The sequence below is a fragment of the Anastrepha obliqua genome, chromosome 3 (assembly GCF_027943255.1).
Source record: "Anastrepha obliqua isolate idAnaObli1 chromosome 3, idAnaObli1_1.0, whole genome shotgun sequence".
Lineage (NCBI taxonomy): Eukaryota > Metazoa > Arthropoda > Insecta > Diptera > Tephritidae > Anastrepha > Anastrepha obliqua.
The window spans coordinates 91,459,503-91,476,752 of NC_072894.1; the positions used below are offsets into that span (position 1 = coordinate 91,459,503).

At 35.7% G+C, this 17,250-nt stretch overlaps 1 protein-coding gene across 4 annotated transcripts in view; it reads right to left on the reverse strand.

Moving 5' to 3' along the window:
- The window catches only part of LOC129242449 (ras-related protein Rab-26), a 60,296-nt gene that overhangs the window by 13,217 nt on the left and 29,829 nt on the right, over nt 1–17,250 (reverse strand). For 2 of the 4 annotated variants that reach the window (XM_054879088.1, XM_054879087.1), the window contains exon 2: nt 14,251–15,214. The exons of 1 other annotated variant lie outside the window; for it this stretch is intronic. In XM_054879088.1, the coding sequence (XP_054735063.1) occupies nt 14,251–15,060 (810 nt within the window). In that variant the 5' untranslated portion in view covers nt 15,061–15,214. Of the gene's footprint in view, nt 1–6,673; nt 6,785–14,250; nt 15,215–17,250 lie in introns of all 4 variants that reach the window. One more of the 4 variants, XM_054879091.1, reaches the window with a different exon arrangement.

The window sequence follows — 17,250 nt, forward strand, 5'->3', positions numbered from 1 at the left end:
AACCTTACTCTGCGTTGCAGGGAGAGAGCTAAAAATTATGCTGGCGGGTGGAATACAATAGTTAACAAAAACCAAACAACATAAATATGTAATTTAATATATATATATATATATATATATGTAACTGCTCCATAATTAATTTGATATGTATATTTTTAGAGTAAAATTTTTCTCATTAGGGTAGTGACAAGGATGACAGAATACAAGATTGCGCCATCCAAGGCCGTGACCTCAGCACAGAAACAAAACAAACGAAAAGTAGTAAAAGAATAAGCGAAAGCAAAAGGAAAGCCAAGAATCATAGGATAAAACGTGAGGAAAAGCAAGGAAAAAACAGATTTTGGGGCCTGTATTATCATTCGTGCTTTCACAATTTTACATGCGGCACTTAATTTTTATTACTTTATTTAATTTAAAAATCAAAATATTCACTGATCAATTCAAAAACAATTAGCTTTCCATACAAAGGTTTGTTTATTTTCTGTGCTGATTCTGTCAAATTTGCCCAGAACAAAGTAGCGTTTTAGTGATGGCGCCACCATTGTATTCTTTACAGCGTTAGATCAATAAAAAAGTATATCTACCCAAATTGCTTAAATGCACACACATATAAACATAAATACCCAAAGGGAAACACAGTTTACTTGGTACTTGTAAAGTGTACCTTCGAAGCAGGGGCGGACTCAATATTTTGAGAGAATTAAATATTATTCGAATAACATTTTATCATTGATTTCGATTGATTTTCATTCTGGTTATCAGCCGGCATGATGAAAAATAAATAAAGTAATAAATAATGTAATTATAAATAACTAGAATAAAATCTTCCAAATAAAATAACTACAATATTATTTCGAATTTTATACATCGTCTAAGCAATTTGCTTGTATTGTTCAGTTTGGGTGTCAATCCAGTCTGCGCAGTAAATGGTATAAAGGACAGCTTAGAAACTATCGAGCCATTCTAAGTCTCTCTTCGCTGCTCCAAGTATTCCGATTGTATTTCATGTAATGCTGTGCAACTTTTGAATGAAGATGCACAGGTCTCAATAACTAGAAAGTAAATGAAAAAAATGTATCTTAAAAGGAGTAAATGCATGTAAGGCACACTTCTCGAGCACGGAATTTAAGAAAAAGCTCATTCACCTATTTTAGTTATTTTTATTTATGTATATTTTTATGTACATACCTTTTTATAAATTCATTATTACTATGTTTTTGTCAATGAGACGAGAATTGTGTTTAAAATTAAATTGAAATGAGATTATTATGCTGTTATTTTATGTACTTCGAAATTTATTGCTTTAAATCAGTTTTTAAAGAAAGTCTGCCATTTATGGATTTTGGAGTTAAGTAAACTATTCATCTTTATTCCAAGTGCCGCCCGAGCGGTGCCCCACAAGTATTTTTCATTTAGCTTTAACACAACTGGAGCCAATAAATTTTTTGTATGTGCCAAATTAAACAGCTGTGTAAATGCGTATAATAACGGGTGATCAATTAAGAGGAGTTTTTTTCATTTGCGTTTTTTTTACAGATCGCGCGCGAGTTGTGGCAAACTGTCATCATGGATTTGTTGAACAGCGTTTGGCATTTCATCATGGAAAGACTCACACCGCAACAACGTCTACAAATTGTTCAACTGTATTATGAAAATCAGCGTTCTGTGACAAATGTTTTTCGTGCGCTTAGACCGCATTATGGTCAACATAATCGGCCTGCCTTAAACACTATTCGACATACCATCAACAAATTTGAATCCGAATATTCATTGGTGGATAATTCTCGACCGAATAGACCACGTCCAGCAAGAAGCATTGAGAATATAGCGGCAGTAGCAGAGAGTGTACGTGAAAACCGCGATGAATCGATTCGGCACCGTTCTCAGCAACTTGGACTGTCGTATGGAACAACTTGGTCAATTTTACGGAAGGATCTTCATTTAAAAGCATACAAAATACAGCTCGTACAAGAACTAAAGCCAAATGACCTTCCTGCATGTCACCGTTTTGCTGATTGGGCTCTTGAAAAGATTGAAGAAGATCCGCTGTTTTCGAGCAAAATTTTGTTCAGCGATGAGGCGCATTTCTGGCTCAATGGTTACGTCAATAAGCAAAATTGCCGTATTTGGGATGAAGAGCAACCAGAACAGGTTCAAGAGCTACCTTTACACCCAGAGAAAACAACGGTCTGGTGTGGTTTATGGGCTGGTGGAATCATCGGTCCATATTTTTTCAAAAATGATGATGGCCGCAACGTAACTGTGAATGGTGCTCGCTACCGTACCATGATATCGGACTTTTTGCTACCTGAAATTGAATCTAATGATCTCTACGACATTTAGTTTCAACAAGACGGAGCCACTTGCCATACAGCTCGTGAAACAATGACTTTATTGAGAAGTCATTTCGGAGAGCAGCTGATTTCACGTTTAGGACCTGTGAGTTGGCCACCAAGATATTGTGATATCACACCTTTGGACTTTTTTCTTTGGGGATTCGTGAAGTCCAAGGTCTATGCTGATAAACCAGCTACGATTGAAGCTCTGGAAGCCAACATTACGCGTGTTATTCACGACATACCAGTCGAAATGCTCGAACGAGTGATTGAAAATTGGACCTTCAGAATGGACCACCTTAAGCGTAGTTGCGGCCAACATTTGAATGAAGTCATATTCAAAAAGTAAATGTCAAAGAATGTCCTTTCAAATGATAAATAAAGGTTTTGAACATAATTTACATTTTTGTTTTTTTTTTAACTATTGAAAAAGCACCTCATGATTGATCACCCGTTATAATATATTGAATAGATGCCGAATTTTCGATTTTATGACCCCGAAGTATGAGTCGTCCGAATCCAAAACTATCCTTGAATCCGCTTCTGCTTCGAAGTCTATATATAGACAGATAAATCAAATAAGATGTACATATTCATACATAATACATCTACTGTTGTGTACATCCTTATGTAAAAATACGTTTTAATGAAGCCTTGTGGAACTTTTACTAAAAAAAGTATTCTGAAATGCTACAGAAAAAGTTTAGTTTCAAGCACGAGATTTTTTTATGTAGTTCCTTGGCGAAGGGTTTCGTTTGTGAACTGACTAATTGTTTAAAATGAGTAAGCAATTACGAGTTACATATTACTCTACATACATACAAGGGTTGTCTTTTATAATTTTGGCATTTGGAATATTTAAATTTGCATATAACTAGCATAATACATATAACGATTCCACTTGCGAGCTTCATTTGTTTTTTTTCAGTGAGTTGAAAAATTCATCTTGCTCAAAAGAGGAAATTAGCTCGTGAAAATTTTTTTGCGATTATTTATTACAATTTTCGACGAGGATTATTGAGACAGAAGGGCATTGATCAACGAACATCCAACGTCGCCGTCGATCCTCGTCGTCGTAGGATGAAATTTGCCGTCACCATCGCAGGATGAAATTCGTGAAGGCCGTCTAAAAACGTTTGTTGCAATGGATAATGTTGTTGGATAATGCAAGATCATCACGTGACATATCGTGAGATAGAGGCATCCTTGGGCATTATTGGGACCAGCATACATATATTGAATATTGCATTTAGTCGCAAAGACTATTTGTTCTCGTTGGATACCGCATATTTAGACAATTCCCCAAAATTACTAGTGTCGATTGGTGTAAAGAAATATTGAAGAAATTCAGCAGCGGTGGTTCAAAGCAATTCTATGACATTGTTATAGATGACGAATCTAAGATCGACCAAAGTGGTTCACGGGGATAGCACTTTAAAGCAAATGGTCGCCTGCCTTTTCGGAAAATCTGGTCATGGCGCAACTATATCACTAGAGAAACCTGAAGCAGTGAATTTTAAGTGTAAACAACCATTTTTTTGCCAAAAGTTTTCGGAGAATTAAGAAAAATCAACCGTCCAAGACGAAGCATCCTCCGTCAAGACAAGAGTGCTTTTGACCACTGAGATGATCATATTAACGGATCATTCGCCTTACAGCCCTGATTTGGCATCCAAGGGCCTCTTTTTGTTTCCGAACATCGAAATTAAATGCGAGGTCAACGCTTTTCAATGCCTGAAGAAGCTGTTGATGCCTTTAAATAGCTCGTTTTGGAGTTATCCACTTCTGAGTGGAAAAGTGCTTTGAAAATTAGTTTAAGCGAATAGCGTATGCAGAAATACTTATACATATATTGAACTCCAAGGAGAATATATTTATATAAAAACAATAAAGCCATTCTCATTATTATTTGGCTGGGTTTTCATTATTGGGCGCAAACTTTAAAAGGTAACCCTTGTAAGTTGATTATTAAATATATTAATATAATATTTTCAGATTACTAGACTCTCAACATAAACACGTTAGAATGACTTAATGTATAAGAAATGCAAAGTAAATCATACAGGTAGATAATCTAGCAGCTTTACTATATGCCTAACATAAATACTATGTATTCTGAGCATTATTTTGTCATACCATATTTTCATGACCAAACATTTTAAGAAAACTTGCAATTGATTCTTTAGTATTCGGTGTTCATGCCTGAGATTAAGATTAAGCAATTCAATTCAAAATTTATTTCGTATAAGTGATGCAATTAAAATGTTCGATTCCTATTCCGTTAACCTTCAGATTCATTTGTATGTAATAAAAGTACGTTCACATATGCAATAAGTAGCAATAAATCCACATAATTAATCCAACAATACGCATTGCGAAATTCGATATCACATTTTATATTAAGTAATAAGAGGACAAAGCGTTGAAGGTCACACGTTTTTTCTGTAATATGAATGCACAATTAATAATTCCTAACACATATTTTATTAGAATTATTTCTACAGATTTTCTTTGCCGGCGTCCATTTCATTTAGTCTTTATTTTGATGTTTCTCCTTACATTCGTAATAATAATTATCGATAACGCATAGTTGTATGTGAAAAAGTATGGCAATAATCCAAGATTATTTTATAATCTCAGATTTTGGGAGAGAAATTTTGTACGGGAAATCTCCCTTTTTAATTACGGTTTGGGAGTTAAGCACGAAAAATAGATCATCTACTTATATGTGAACGTATTATAATTTAGACACACCTTCGCACGCATTTCTATCACGAGGTGGTAAATATTTTGCGTCTACGTACAACGTAGATTTTGTATTGCGTACAGTATTAAAAATGGAAAAAACCTTTGAAGAAAGTTAAATGGTTATTTTAAAATGGAAATTTTAAATTAAAAAAAGAGGTTGTCTGTAAAGTCGGTTTACTGACGATGGTTTAACGTGATAACGTCATAAGAAAATACTGATTGAATGGTTGCATTTTTCAAAAGAAAATTTTAATTTTATTTGTTTGATAGATATTTTGTATGGATATAGAGAATGAGTTAACATTAACATAACATAATATACTTTAACATAACATAACATAACATAACATAACATAACATAACATAACATAACATAACATAACATAACATAACATAACATAACATAACATAACATAACATAACATAACATAACATAACATAACATAACATAACATAACATAACATAACATAACATAACATAACATAACATAACATAACATATCATAACATAACATGCTGTTCAAGCAAGGTAACGACGCATGAGCAAGATAACGACGCATTTTTTGGTGCGTGCAGCCGGCTACATAGAATTATAAGACGTTATCACGTCAAAAAATAATAATATATTAACATTAAAACAGCAGGTATTATTAACAAACTTGGTTTTATTTTAAATTCTTCAAGTAAATCAAATTAATAATAATCAATAAGAAGGCATATGCAAATACAAATACGTGAATTTATATTATATATGTACATATGCGCATATACATACACATATACGCTCACTTAAGTAGGAGAGAGCAAGATGTCGAACGCTGCCGTTCGTTTGCTTTGTTTGCTTTGTCGTTCGTTCCGCGCTTTCGCTTGCAGTTCATTCAAGGTAACGGCAATGAGCAAGGTAACGACACATGAGCAAGGTAACTGCAATGAGCAAGGTAACACTAATGAGCAAGGTAACGACACATTTTTTCGTGCGTGCAGCCTGTTAAATCGAATTATAAGACGTTATCACGTCAAAAAATGTAATAATAATATTAACTCTTAACAATCTTTGTATCTTGTAAGAAGTATAATCAAAATTAAAACATAAATACACATAATAACACAATAACTACATAAAGTTAAAGTATAGGGTTTTCTAATAGGAACGGTCGGAAATGGAATAATTTGGCAGCGCCAGTAAATCCACTGACAAATCACAATATAAAGTTATACAAATGAGCAGTTTCATATTGTACAACTTTATTATAAACATATATAATATAACGATTTGACGTTACTAGACTTTATCTTGTATCGTCCTCAAAGTTAACATATCCCAGGCATTATTCAAAATCAGCTGGATCGATGCAGCAGGTGATTGAATATTGGATCCCTACCGACACGCAACGTAAGTTTTTGAACGATGTCATATTTCAAGTATAAAGGCATGCATTAACCTTTCAAATAAAAAAAAAATAATACTTTGCAAACACCCTTTTTATTCCATTTTGACCCGCCCTTATTTGAAAACTCTATATATATACGTGCAACAGTTCGATCCATTTCACACCAGCCTCATGACAGTTTACAGAACCAATGCTTACCCGGAAATCAATGCCAACTGTGGTTATGTAGTAGTTTGGCATATATTTCCCATCATAAAATCGAATGAGCACGCATGTTTTTCCGACCCCTGAATCACCCAACATAATCACCTATTGAGGAGCAGCCAGAATTTAAGAGTAAAATTCAAAAGAAATATGTATCTACATAATTTTCGTTATTATGGAAGTTCATTCGAACAAATTGAAGAAAGTACTACTCATGTGTGCAGAATAGGTTACTTATAGAGGAAAAATATTACCAAATAATACATCATTATCAATCTTAGTTGTTATGTAAAAGGTGGAATTCTGATAAATTCATATGCGTGTTCAGGAATATTTCATTTTGCGTTGTACTCGCATCTATCTATTATATTTACATTGCCTCGAATTACGTCGGAGAAGAGCTAAGGGTACGAAACTCAAGCTGGCACCGCTGCATGCGCCTGCAAATTACATACAACAGAGTGGGCCGCTAATAACTTTTTGATAAAGATGGGCTCTTGGAACGAGTTGCTTTTATGGGGAAGGGCTTCTTGATGCTACGATTTGATGCGTGTGGCATACCTGCAGTGTACGCTTGAAATTTATCATTTCATAAGCCTTTTGAGGGGTGGGGTGCAGCGATCTGCTCGGTAAATGAAATGATAAACCAGAACGCAACTTGCATCATACTTACAGGTGAGAATGAAATTATGCGGAAGTCGCTTAAAATAATTCAAAACTCTTCAGTTTATAGACTTGTTGAAAGCACTTCCATTGCCCCGTCTGATGTCACCTTAATTTAAATAAACATATGAAAAACTCAAAATGCGATCAGCGTTGCTTTGATTTACGTCACCAATTTGGGAACACAATAAAAGTTAAATTTAGTTATTCCTGAACATACATAAGTATATATTAAATACATTTTAATTTACAAGTTTAGTATGAGAATAAATGAAAGAGTATAGTTAAACAACAAAAGAATAAAGGACAATGTAAAAACAAGTATTCTACGTATATCACTAATCATCTCTGACCACCGGAAGCGAATCATGACCATGTACAATACATAGGTCGCCCGATATGTAACGAAAATACTTCACGTGGGACAATTATTCAATTACCCGTATTTTTATCATAACCCCTGTATATAGGTTGTACTTATAAAATATATATATAAATGTTGAAGCGCCAAAGTGGGCATTGGATCTCTTTGCGTTTTGACTCCAACGTGAGGCAAGACGCGTTTTAATAACGTAATTAGTATCACCTTTAAGAAGTAGTTCTGTTAATCGATGATTTTTCAGTAGTAGAGAGTACATTTACTGCATTGCATAAATATGGATGTATGTATGGATGCATTTCGATGTGAAATCTAGTAAACATTATATACAGTGAGATGGGTTTTAATCCTTTTATATTTATAAATAAGCCATATGCAAGAAATGAGGGCTAAATCCTAAAATTTTGTGGTGCTGAAATCACCTGGTTGGAGCACAATCTGTTAAAAAAATACAGATGTGCAATAAATATTGGAAATGGAGTGTTTTTATGATGCTCCGATGTTTAACCTCAATCTACTATACTTACTAAAGTCCAAATATCTACTATGATTTACATACAAATGCAGGTGGGCACTTAGAACTACAGCAAATGAGGTTCTAGATGCTATTTACTCCTTTTTCGCAGGACATCCAATGACAGCTAAAATAAAATTAATCCTGTTCGTTGATCTCGACTGTTCACACTGCTGTAAGATATTTATACAATAGCTGCAATGAGTCAATGCTTATGGTTTGTGTCTTATTGTTTTTCAATATTGCGCAAAAATTTAAAAAAAATTTATGTAGCAATAACATTTATATTATTCTTTTTAAGTATTCTCCATTCAATGGAAATAATGCAGGAATTTTGATACTAAGCGACAAGCAATGAAACGTTTCTTTCTCCTTCAAACGATGCTCAAAATAGTTAGTGCATGTGGATCAAATTAAACAAAGCCGGTTTTCGCCCTCGTAAAAGAGGTGTCGCTGCTGATACTATTTGTGTGTTCGCTCTAGTAATATACTGGTTATTTGAAGGTGTATACGTGAAGTATCGATCGCAGTAGTTGACATTCGTTTCAAGCGTAAAGATCTTTTTTTATCTGACGCCAAAAATGTCTACGTTCGTCCCGAAAAAACATCATTTGCGGGAAGTCGTGTTTCATTATTACCTTTTAAAGAAAAGTGCAGCTGACACGTCTCGTATATTGGTCAATATTTACGGTAATCACGCTTCATCAAATACAACTTGTAAAGAGTGGTTTCGACGTTTCCAAAGTGGCAATTTCCATGTGAGTGTTAAAGATCGCGAAAAAAAGGTTTTCTGTATTGCATCGTCACTGGCGATGAAAAATGAATCTATTATGATAACCCTAACCGTCGAAAAAGTTGGAGCCACCAGGTGAACCAGGCCATTGGCAGCTAAAAAAAAAATAAAAGGTTGAAAGTTTATGTTGTGCATCTGGTAGGATCAGAAGGGTATCATCTATTATGAACTCCTTAAACCATCTGAAACCATCACTGACGATCGTTACCGACTGCAGTTAATGCATTTGAATCGACCTCTCAAAGAAAAGCGGCCAGAATGGGACGGTAGACATACAAACGCTAGGCCACACGTTGCTAAATTGGTCTAGAAATATTTAGAGGAATTGTCAGTCCTTATTGGAGAGCGGTTCACTTCTTACGAGAGCATCGCAAACTGGCTCAGCGAATGGATCGAGTCAAAAGAACTCGAATTTTTCGTGTGGAGCTGTTTAAATAATTCGTAACTTTGGCTAAGAAAGGACGGAAACTTATTCCCATACCCAATATTTGTATAAAAATTTTCTTAGTTTAATTAAAACAAGTATTGCACATAATTACATTCGTGGCCAGATGTTTTAGGAAGTTCATTGCCAGCTAAATTGCGATGCATTTTTTTAATCATTTCCGAATATGTTTTCAAAAATTGTGTAATATGCAAAAGGTCTGGAGAGGAGAAACGTCAACTACGAATTTTAATTGCTTTGCAAGCCGTTGGTTCTTTGCCGGAATACCGTACAATTGCAAATATGTTCGGAATCGGTAAACGAACTGTTTGCTGCATTTTAATTGAGTTTTGGCATGAAATCTGGAGAGGTTTGTGGCCGTTATATTTAAATAAATTCCGAATGAACGAAAATCATTTAAGGGGGTATTTAAATGGTTTTGAGTCACCGGATTTCCCTCAAGTGTGAGGAGTTATTGGTAAAAAAGTGACTCTTTATAAGGCAATTGATTGGACATGAAGGTTTCAGATGGGTGCCACATATAAGTTCATCCAGCAGCAGAAGATGCAGTTGACTATTACAATTATAAAGGCTCGTATTCAACATATACTCCTTTTGGATTGGACCTTTATACCATTAAATAAAATTAGTAATAATACCATTAATTAATTATTTATTATTGTTTGACATTTGATTATTGTCAGGATCAGCTGTGATGGATTTTTTCACAAACAGAGGGTGGTAATTCAAGGTTGCACATAGAAATTTCATGTGCATTAAGTTTTAATCGGTGTTAATCAAGTCACATTTCTGTATGGCGAAATCTTGCTAACCAAAGTGGATTTACCAGTTAATCCATTTAACAATGATAATTTCGGGATAAGGTTTAGCTCTGAACCTTATATTAGGGCCAGTTTTATAGGGCAGGTTTTACGATGCCCTTCAGTGAAACTAAGTTTAAAGGCCCAATTTATAGGCTTAAACTCAGTTTAAAAATTCATAAAGAAGATGAGTAAACAGAAGTTACTATGGGCGCAGGTCAGAGCGTCGAAGAACGAATTCCGCTCGAAAGCAAGTCTCTGGTATTCAGTATGCTACTTGCAAAAGGTGAGGCCAGAGGGTTTTTTGAGAATTACGGTAAACAAATTGGAAAATGGGAATTTCGAAACGATCTCAGGGGATTTGTAGTTCTATCAGAGCATTGCCTAATGGGCGACATGCCAACAAATCAGGTTTATTTTTCCAAAGCTGCTGTAAAACTGTCTTTCTTCCTGCGAAAACCGCTGTTTTGGGAGCTACTTCAATGTACCACTTAGCTATTTCCCTTAATGGGGTGGGGAAATTGGTCATTTTAAGAAATAATCTTATTTTAAAATCTTTGTTTGATTTATATTAGATTAACAATTTATGTCAAGCAAAAAGCAAAAAAGTTTTTGAATAGTGGGATTTTTAAGATATAGGACTAAAATTTATTCCTGGTGTAATACTAATGCTTTTAATATAAAATTCTATAATTATTTTGGAATGAGCGGGAGTAGATATGCAGCGATCGGACTAAATTTTCACCAGCCGGAATATTGTCAATTTCGAATCCTACAATGTCCATGAGCCCCTCTCAAGTTTCCGCGCTTCAAATTGCAAAGAGGCATCAATTCTTAATTTGATCTTGTAATGGTATGAGTTAAGCTTTTTATGCAGAATTGTCAATTCCTGGCAGCGTAGTAAGCATTTTTAAAGTTGTGGCCACGAAAGTTAGAATTTCATTAGCACAATAATTTTTAATAATTTTCAAAAATGTTAAAAATCTAAGTTTTGATTCCATATTGACTCTGTTAGCTGATAAAAGAAATTTCACTGTGCATCTGCATTTCAAAAATTGTGATCTCCGTATTGGAAACTCGTATTCATATAAGTATACATATGTACGAGTACCATATATGCATATGTATGCAGCTATGTTTTGCTATTCAAGCTGCAAACAGAAATTTTCCAGTAAATTCATATATGCATTGTAAATGGCAAAAACAGAATTAAAACCGCAGAATCAATATTGGGGGCCAGAAAGTCATATACATAAATACTTGTGTATATACAATCGGTGCTATGCTAACCAAGGCAGCGAAAAGCGGAAGTTTGCAAGTATACTTGTGCGTGGGAGTGTATCTACTTCTACATCTGTAGGTATGGGTATTTTTAACAATTGAACTCTTACGAAAAGCCACAAGTGGGCGAATCACCCAGCTCAAGGGTTGACTTTTGTATAAGATGTAATAATGTGTGTGACTGACTGCAGCGGTTTCGTGAATGTAAATTTAAGTCTGCATTATGGCATTCTGATCTCCGGCGTCTAACCGCCTTTTGTCATAATTCCAAGGCTCATTGATGGAACGGATATTTAAATTTATTCACTTTGGCATAATAAAGGATGGACAGTAGATTATGGTAATGAATCCTACATCTATTTTGTATGCAAAACAACAAAAATGTCTTTATCCATGTGTCGGATAAAAGCATGCCTGCCGATTGGAATTTAAGTGTGCTCTGCCCAATCCACAAGAATAATGATGCTGCAATCTGTGCCATTTACCGCGGAATTAGTCTTTAACATATCACGTACAAAGTTCTAGCGAGCGTATTATGTGAAAGACTGATTGGAGCTTATCAGTTTAGCTTTAAAGCTGGAAAATCGACAATTGACGAGATATTCACAATACTTGTCTTGGTAAAGACCCTTGCGTTGATCAATACAAGTAGCGTTATTAGGATTGGCAAGGAGCTCTACGAGCCGTTTGATACCAAACGATATTTCTGATAGGGTGATTCGCTGTCGTGTGACATCTTTAAACTGATGCTGGAAACGATCGTGCGATGATATTCACGTAATCGGCCTTAATAACCGTTCTGTTAGTTCTGCCTTTACTAAACTGGATAAAGAAGCAAAGTCGACGCACTCGCGTATAGGCACCTACGTCACTTTTGACAGTTATGATTTTGAAGTTGTAAGAGACTACATACTTTTGCAACTCGTTGTTCAAACAAAACGGTGTTCAAATAAAACAGTGATCGTGAAGTGAAGTGAGTTGGGATAAAGTGTGCGGACATCGGAGCATTTCATCATTGAAGAAATAGATACTTAGGCGATAAATATCGCCGGGTAAAACAATATTAATCAGGCATTGGGAAATCGGCTCTTAGTTTTGTTACGTAGCGTTTGCCATAAAACATAAGATTATATTTGGCAAAATTTGCTAACGAATAGTAAAACAAAATGAGTTCGTCTACGGAATTTTTGGTAAATATGTTAATGAAATATGGAGTAAGAGCATAAATAATTGCTTTGTTAAGCTTTAAAAAGAGAATGGATTTCAGATTTTTTTTGCAGAGCTCATTCACAATAACGGAACTTGTTCTTTACTATGCAACACTACTTATGGGTGGCATATCGTTTCACCCACTTCACTAAAACAACGTACATATTTTCTTGTATATTAGCCGTATTTGATTCGCCTGCTCGATTGACGAACATTTTGCTTGTGGAAGCAACAACAAAGTTATTGAGCAAGATTCACCAATAGTGAGTAGCTTTACACCTCAAAGAGTTCTTTCACCAGGGACTTAGCAGTAGCACTTGGAACCAAACGCCTTATCAGTCGTTGTTCAGAGGGCAATGAATTAACATTGGTCCAGACTACGTTGATTTTTTTCGTATATCACCAACACATTCTCAATTTTTTCGTCATGACCCCGCTTACGTTAGACAATCAGCAGATTCTTTCAAAATCGCTGAGAGCCGGTTAAAAGTCAGATATTGGCCACACCTTTGCATTTTGTACATCCTGGTTACACCTCATAAAACTGTTACAGCCCACTATATTCAAAGTTTCAGTAGACAGCGTTCATACATACAAACAGCAAATCGTGTTGCTTCAACTCGTAACTTGTGGAAGAGGGAGAGACGAGGAAAGCAGAGGGGTACCGAGTTGTTCGCGCTCGATCAACACGCTTTGTTCTCATTCTTCACAATGCTCTTGTTGGCTGTAGACTAAAAATTAAAACAATGCAAGCAACGGATTTGCCGCGTGTGAACACGATGGGTAACACCAAAAGAGAATTCGCAAAGTTGAAGTGGCAAAAGTTTGCCTGTATGAACGCGACCTTACTAATACTCCAAAAAATCTTCGAAATACAACCGTTGAATGAGAACTCATTTTAAAATTATAAAATAACAAGCCTATGACTGATTAAAAAATATTTTCGAATATTCTTCAGATACATATATACACTTGCATTTTCTTCTTTCTCATGCCAAATGAAGCCAGTGACCACGTTAATGTGATTTGCCTTTGACCCTTAGAGTACGGAGCAAGGGACTTTGAGTCCCCCAAGGTTAGTTTTTCTTTAATAACTTCGTAAGTAATTGTTTCCTTTCTTTGGGAAGTCGACCTTTAATTTAAATCCTGCATAAAAGCTTATTAGTGGCATTCTATTATTAATTTATTTATGATTATAAGGCAAGTTTTTCATTTGGATGACCCAAGTTAACACACTTCGACCATTATGTTATGAAAAAGACTCCGTGCTCTACGGGTTAAGCGGCATTTAAGTGATATTATTGACTCTGTGTGTCAAATCTTTGGACTTCGTGGGGCACGGAACACTTTTATAGAAAAGGGATGTACAAATTTTCAAAGCAAAAGTAATTTTCTACACAAGGATCCGCTGCTACAATATCATGTATGGCCCTTGGATGTTGCTTTTATGGATAAAAAACAAAAAGAATTAATTTGGTATACATCACCTTTCCCATCATGTCGCATTCCTCCCCACTATCGCTATAAGCACTGACGCTGTTGGCACGCTTTGTCGCGTTGATGTTCGGCTTTGTACCTATTGAAACCATTCGCATTAAAGCGCGACCTGCATTTTTACAGAATGTTACACCATCCATGTTTGTCATGGGTGAGTTAGCTGTAGTGATTGAAGCGTTGGTGCTGCTAGTCGTGGGCATGATGCCGCCGGCGCTTTCCGAGTCATTCTGCATCACAAACAAGGATCGAGTGGGATGTGTTAAACTACTTTTGCGCTGCAGAGGCAAGCCACTATCGACAGCCATTTTTACATCAGCACTTGCAATGGTATGATGTCGTGTGATTTTTTTACTGCCATTATTACTGGAGCTCTTGAAACAAACACCGCTGTGCATGCTGGCGCGTCGCAGCTGTTGTAGAGGCTTAGTTGGTAGCTGGAGCTGCTGCTGAATTTCTTTCTCCTGATAATAGTGATGGTGCACAACAATACTTGGTCGCCGCAGATATTCATCTTCATCTGAGTCCGATGTGACATTCAAACTTTTGCTCTCCGCATTTGAGCTGATTGTGGCGTTTGAATTTGGAAGTGGCTGTCCAGGGACGATATATTGCCAAGTTGGTTTGTGCAGTGATTCACGTCGAGGTACTACATCCGTATTGTCATAGTGATCATCATCGACATTTTTTGAACTTTCGAATCGCGGATCATGATTTGGTGATTTTGTTGTGGAACCTGACATGGAGTCCATTTGTAGAGGTGTGGGAGTACTTACACGTCTCACACTTGATTTACGATGCATTGCTTGTACGTGTCTATTTATGTTGATGTATGTATGTAAGTATGTTTGTAGGTAACGAATTGTAAATAATTAAATAAATTTGACGCAAGTTAAGTTCTGACTTTTTGTTTATTTGAATTATCCCTCGTGAGGAGAAAAAAGATTTTATTTCCACCTAAAATAAAAGCCATTTTGAATGATGAGAGGTTAGTGTTCAATTTTCTTTTCCCGAGGTGAGATATTGGTTTTAAAATGTAAGTAATTACATATAGACAAGTAGGTATTGGATATTGGTTGTAAATGAGGGGCACATACATATCTGTGAACTTTTGACGAAACAACTTACGTATTTGACTTTAGCAATTTTTGTTTTGATAATAAATTTTGCTTCTTCTTTGCAAGCTACCGCTGCAGTCGAATGGGTTGGTGCGGGTCTATCATTCGGTAGGCCCAGGGTTCGAAACCCGATATGGGCTTGAAATACCAAATAATAGAAAAGATTTTTCTAATAGTGGCCGCTCTACGGCAAATATTGGCAAACCTCCGACTGCATTTTTGCCATGAAAATGCTTCTAATAAAGGCTAACTGCCATAAGGGAGCTGCATGAAACTACATGTTGCTCCATTTGTGGATCAACATCAAGACGCTTACCATAAATTGGAGGAGCAGCTCGGTCAAATACCGAACAAAGCTGCTACTGTATTTTTCAGTAAAGCAATCAGCAATCTAAATTGCTCGTAATCCGTTCATTACCTGGAGGCGAGGTGACGTAGTCTCCGCCCAACCACAAATCCAAACCAAATATTTGCGTTTTCTCATGGCAGCTATAGTAGTCATGATCCGGCCATCGCATTTCCGCGGTGAGGTCAGGATTATATTTTGCAGCTGGATAAACACTCCAAATACATATTCGTAAATCGCAGAAGGGGTATTTTGCAGTAGCGGCCGACTTTTGGGGAGATCAGAATCAGGAGTCAGTATCCGTCTTTTCAATGGAGTTTTGTTTTATTACGTAGAGGGTTACCAGCACAACGCACAACCCATATATAGCTAATATATACATATATTGGTAAGCCATATATAGCTAAGCCATATATTGGTACGTTCTTAAGCTGAATACCTCGCAGTGACCTCATCAGGGTTCACCTTCTTATATCTCGCTTTCAAATGGTTGTCTGGTCGCTGCTCAGAGGGTACTTGGATGAGATCAGTTGGAAGCTGTGAGCTGCTTGAACCGAGTGCAAAAACATCGTTTCTGGCCACTCCCATGCGAATGACAGTCAAAAACTCTCCCCATTTACGTGGACGTTTATACACGGAACCATTATCCAATTATATTTTCCAATCTGAAAATTTACAAGCAAGCACCTTTCTTGGTGTCAAAATTTTGTGAGATATATATTAAAACTATCAACTGAGGTATTGCGATCAAAGATATCCTTATGAGTTGAATTCAAGTCGATGTCAGTGAACCAAAGCCAGTGCCCTAAATAGTCTTACAAATAATACGTAATTTCTATGTAATTATTATTACTGATCTCTAGATATTATCTCGGTGAGCCTCACAGAATTCCAAATCTCTTGGCTGTCTTATCTTAAAAGGAATTTAAATTAGGTTTTTTAATTGCCTTCAATGTACCGAAGCCAGAACTCGAGAACGAACTTTCGTGTAATACTTATACCATATATGGTAGTACAGCTGACAAATCTTATAGCTGAATAAAGGAGTGAATGCTATGAATCGTGGAACGCAAGTTAAGGAGTTCTAGCTTGAGAGTTTTAAACATCCATTAACTTCATATTATATGATGGAGCATCTTTAGCGGCAACTGGAAGGTATAAAATTCTTGAATTCAAAATAGATCCCTCATCTAGTAATCCGCATTTCCAATCTATCAGCAAAATGACATTGACTCTAACTTTAGCTAAAACAATATTAAATATTTCAGAAAAAAGATCAAATTTTACAAATTACGTGTCGCCATGTAATTATAATAATACATAGTAACATCTTTATTATTTTATATAAAAAAGGCTTTCGGCTAATTAACTTATAACAACATATTACATAAATCAACTGGAGAAGAAAAAAAAATTCCCTACCACATTCGATTATCCTCTTTAGTTATCTCCGAGGATGTATATAAATATACTCATGTATTAAATATGCCCATCTAAAAATAATTAATATTAATAAATTAGTTTTCATG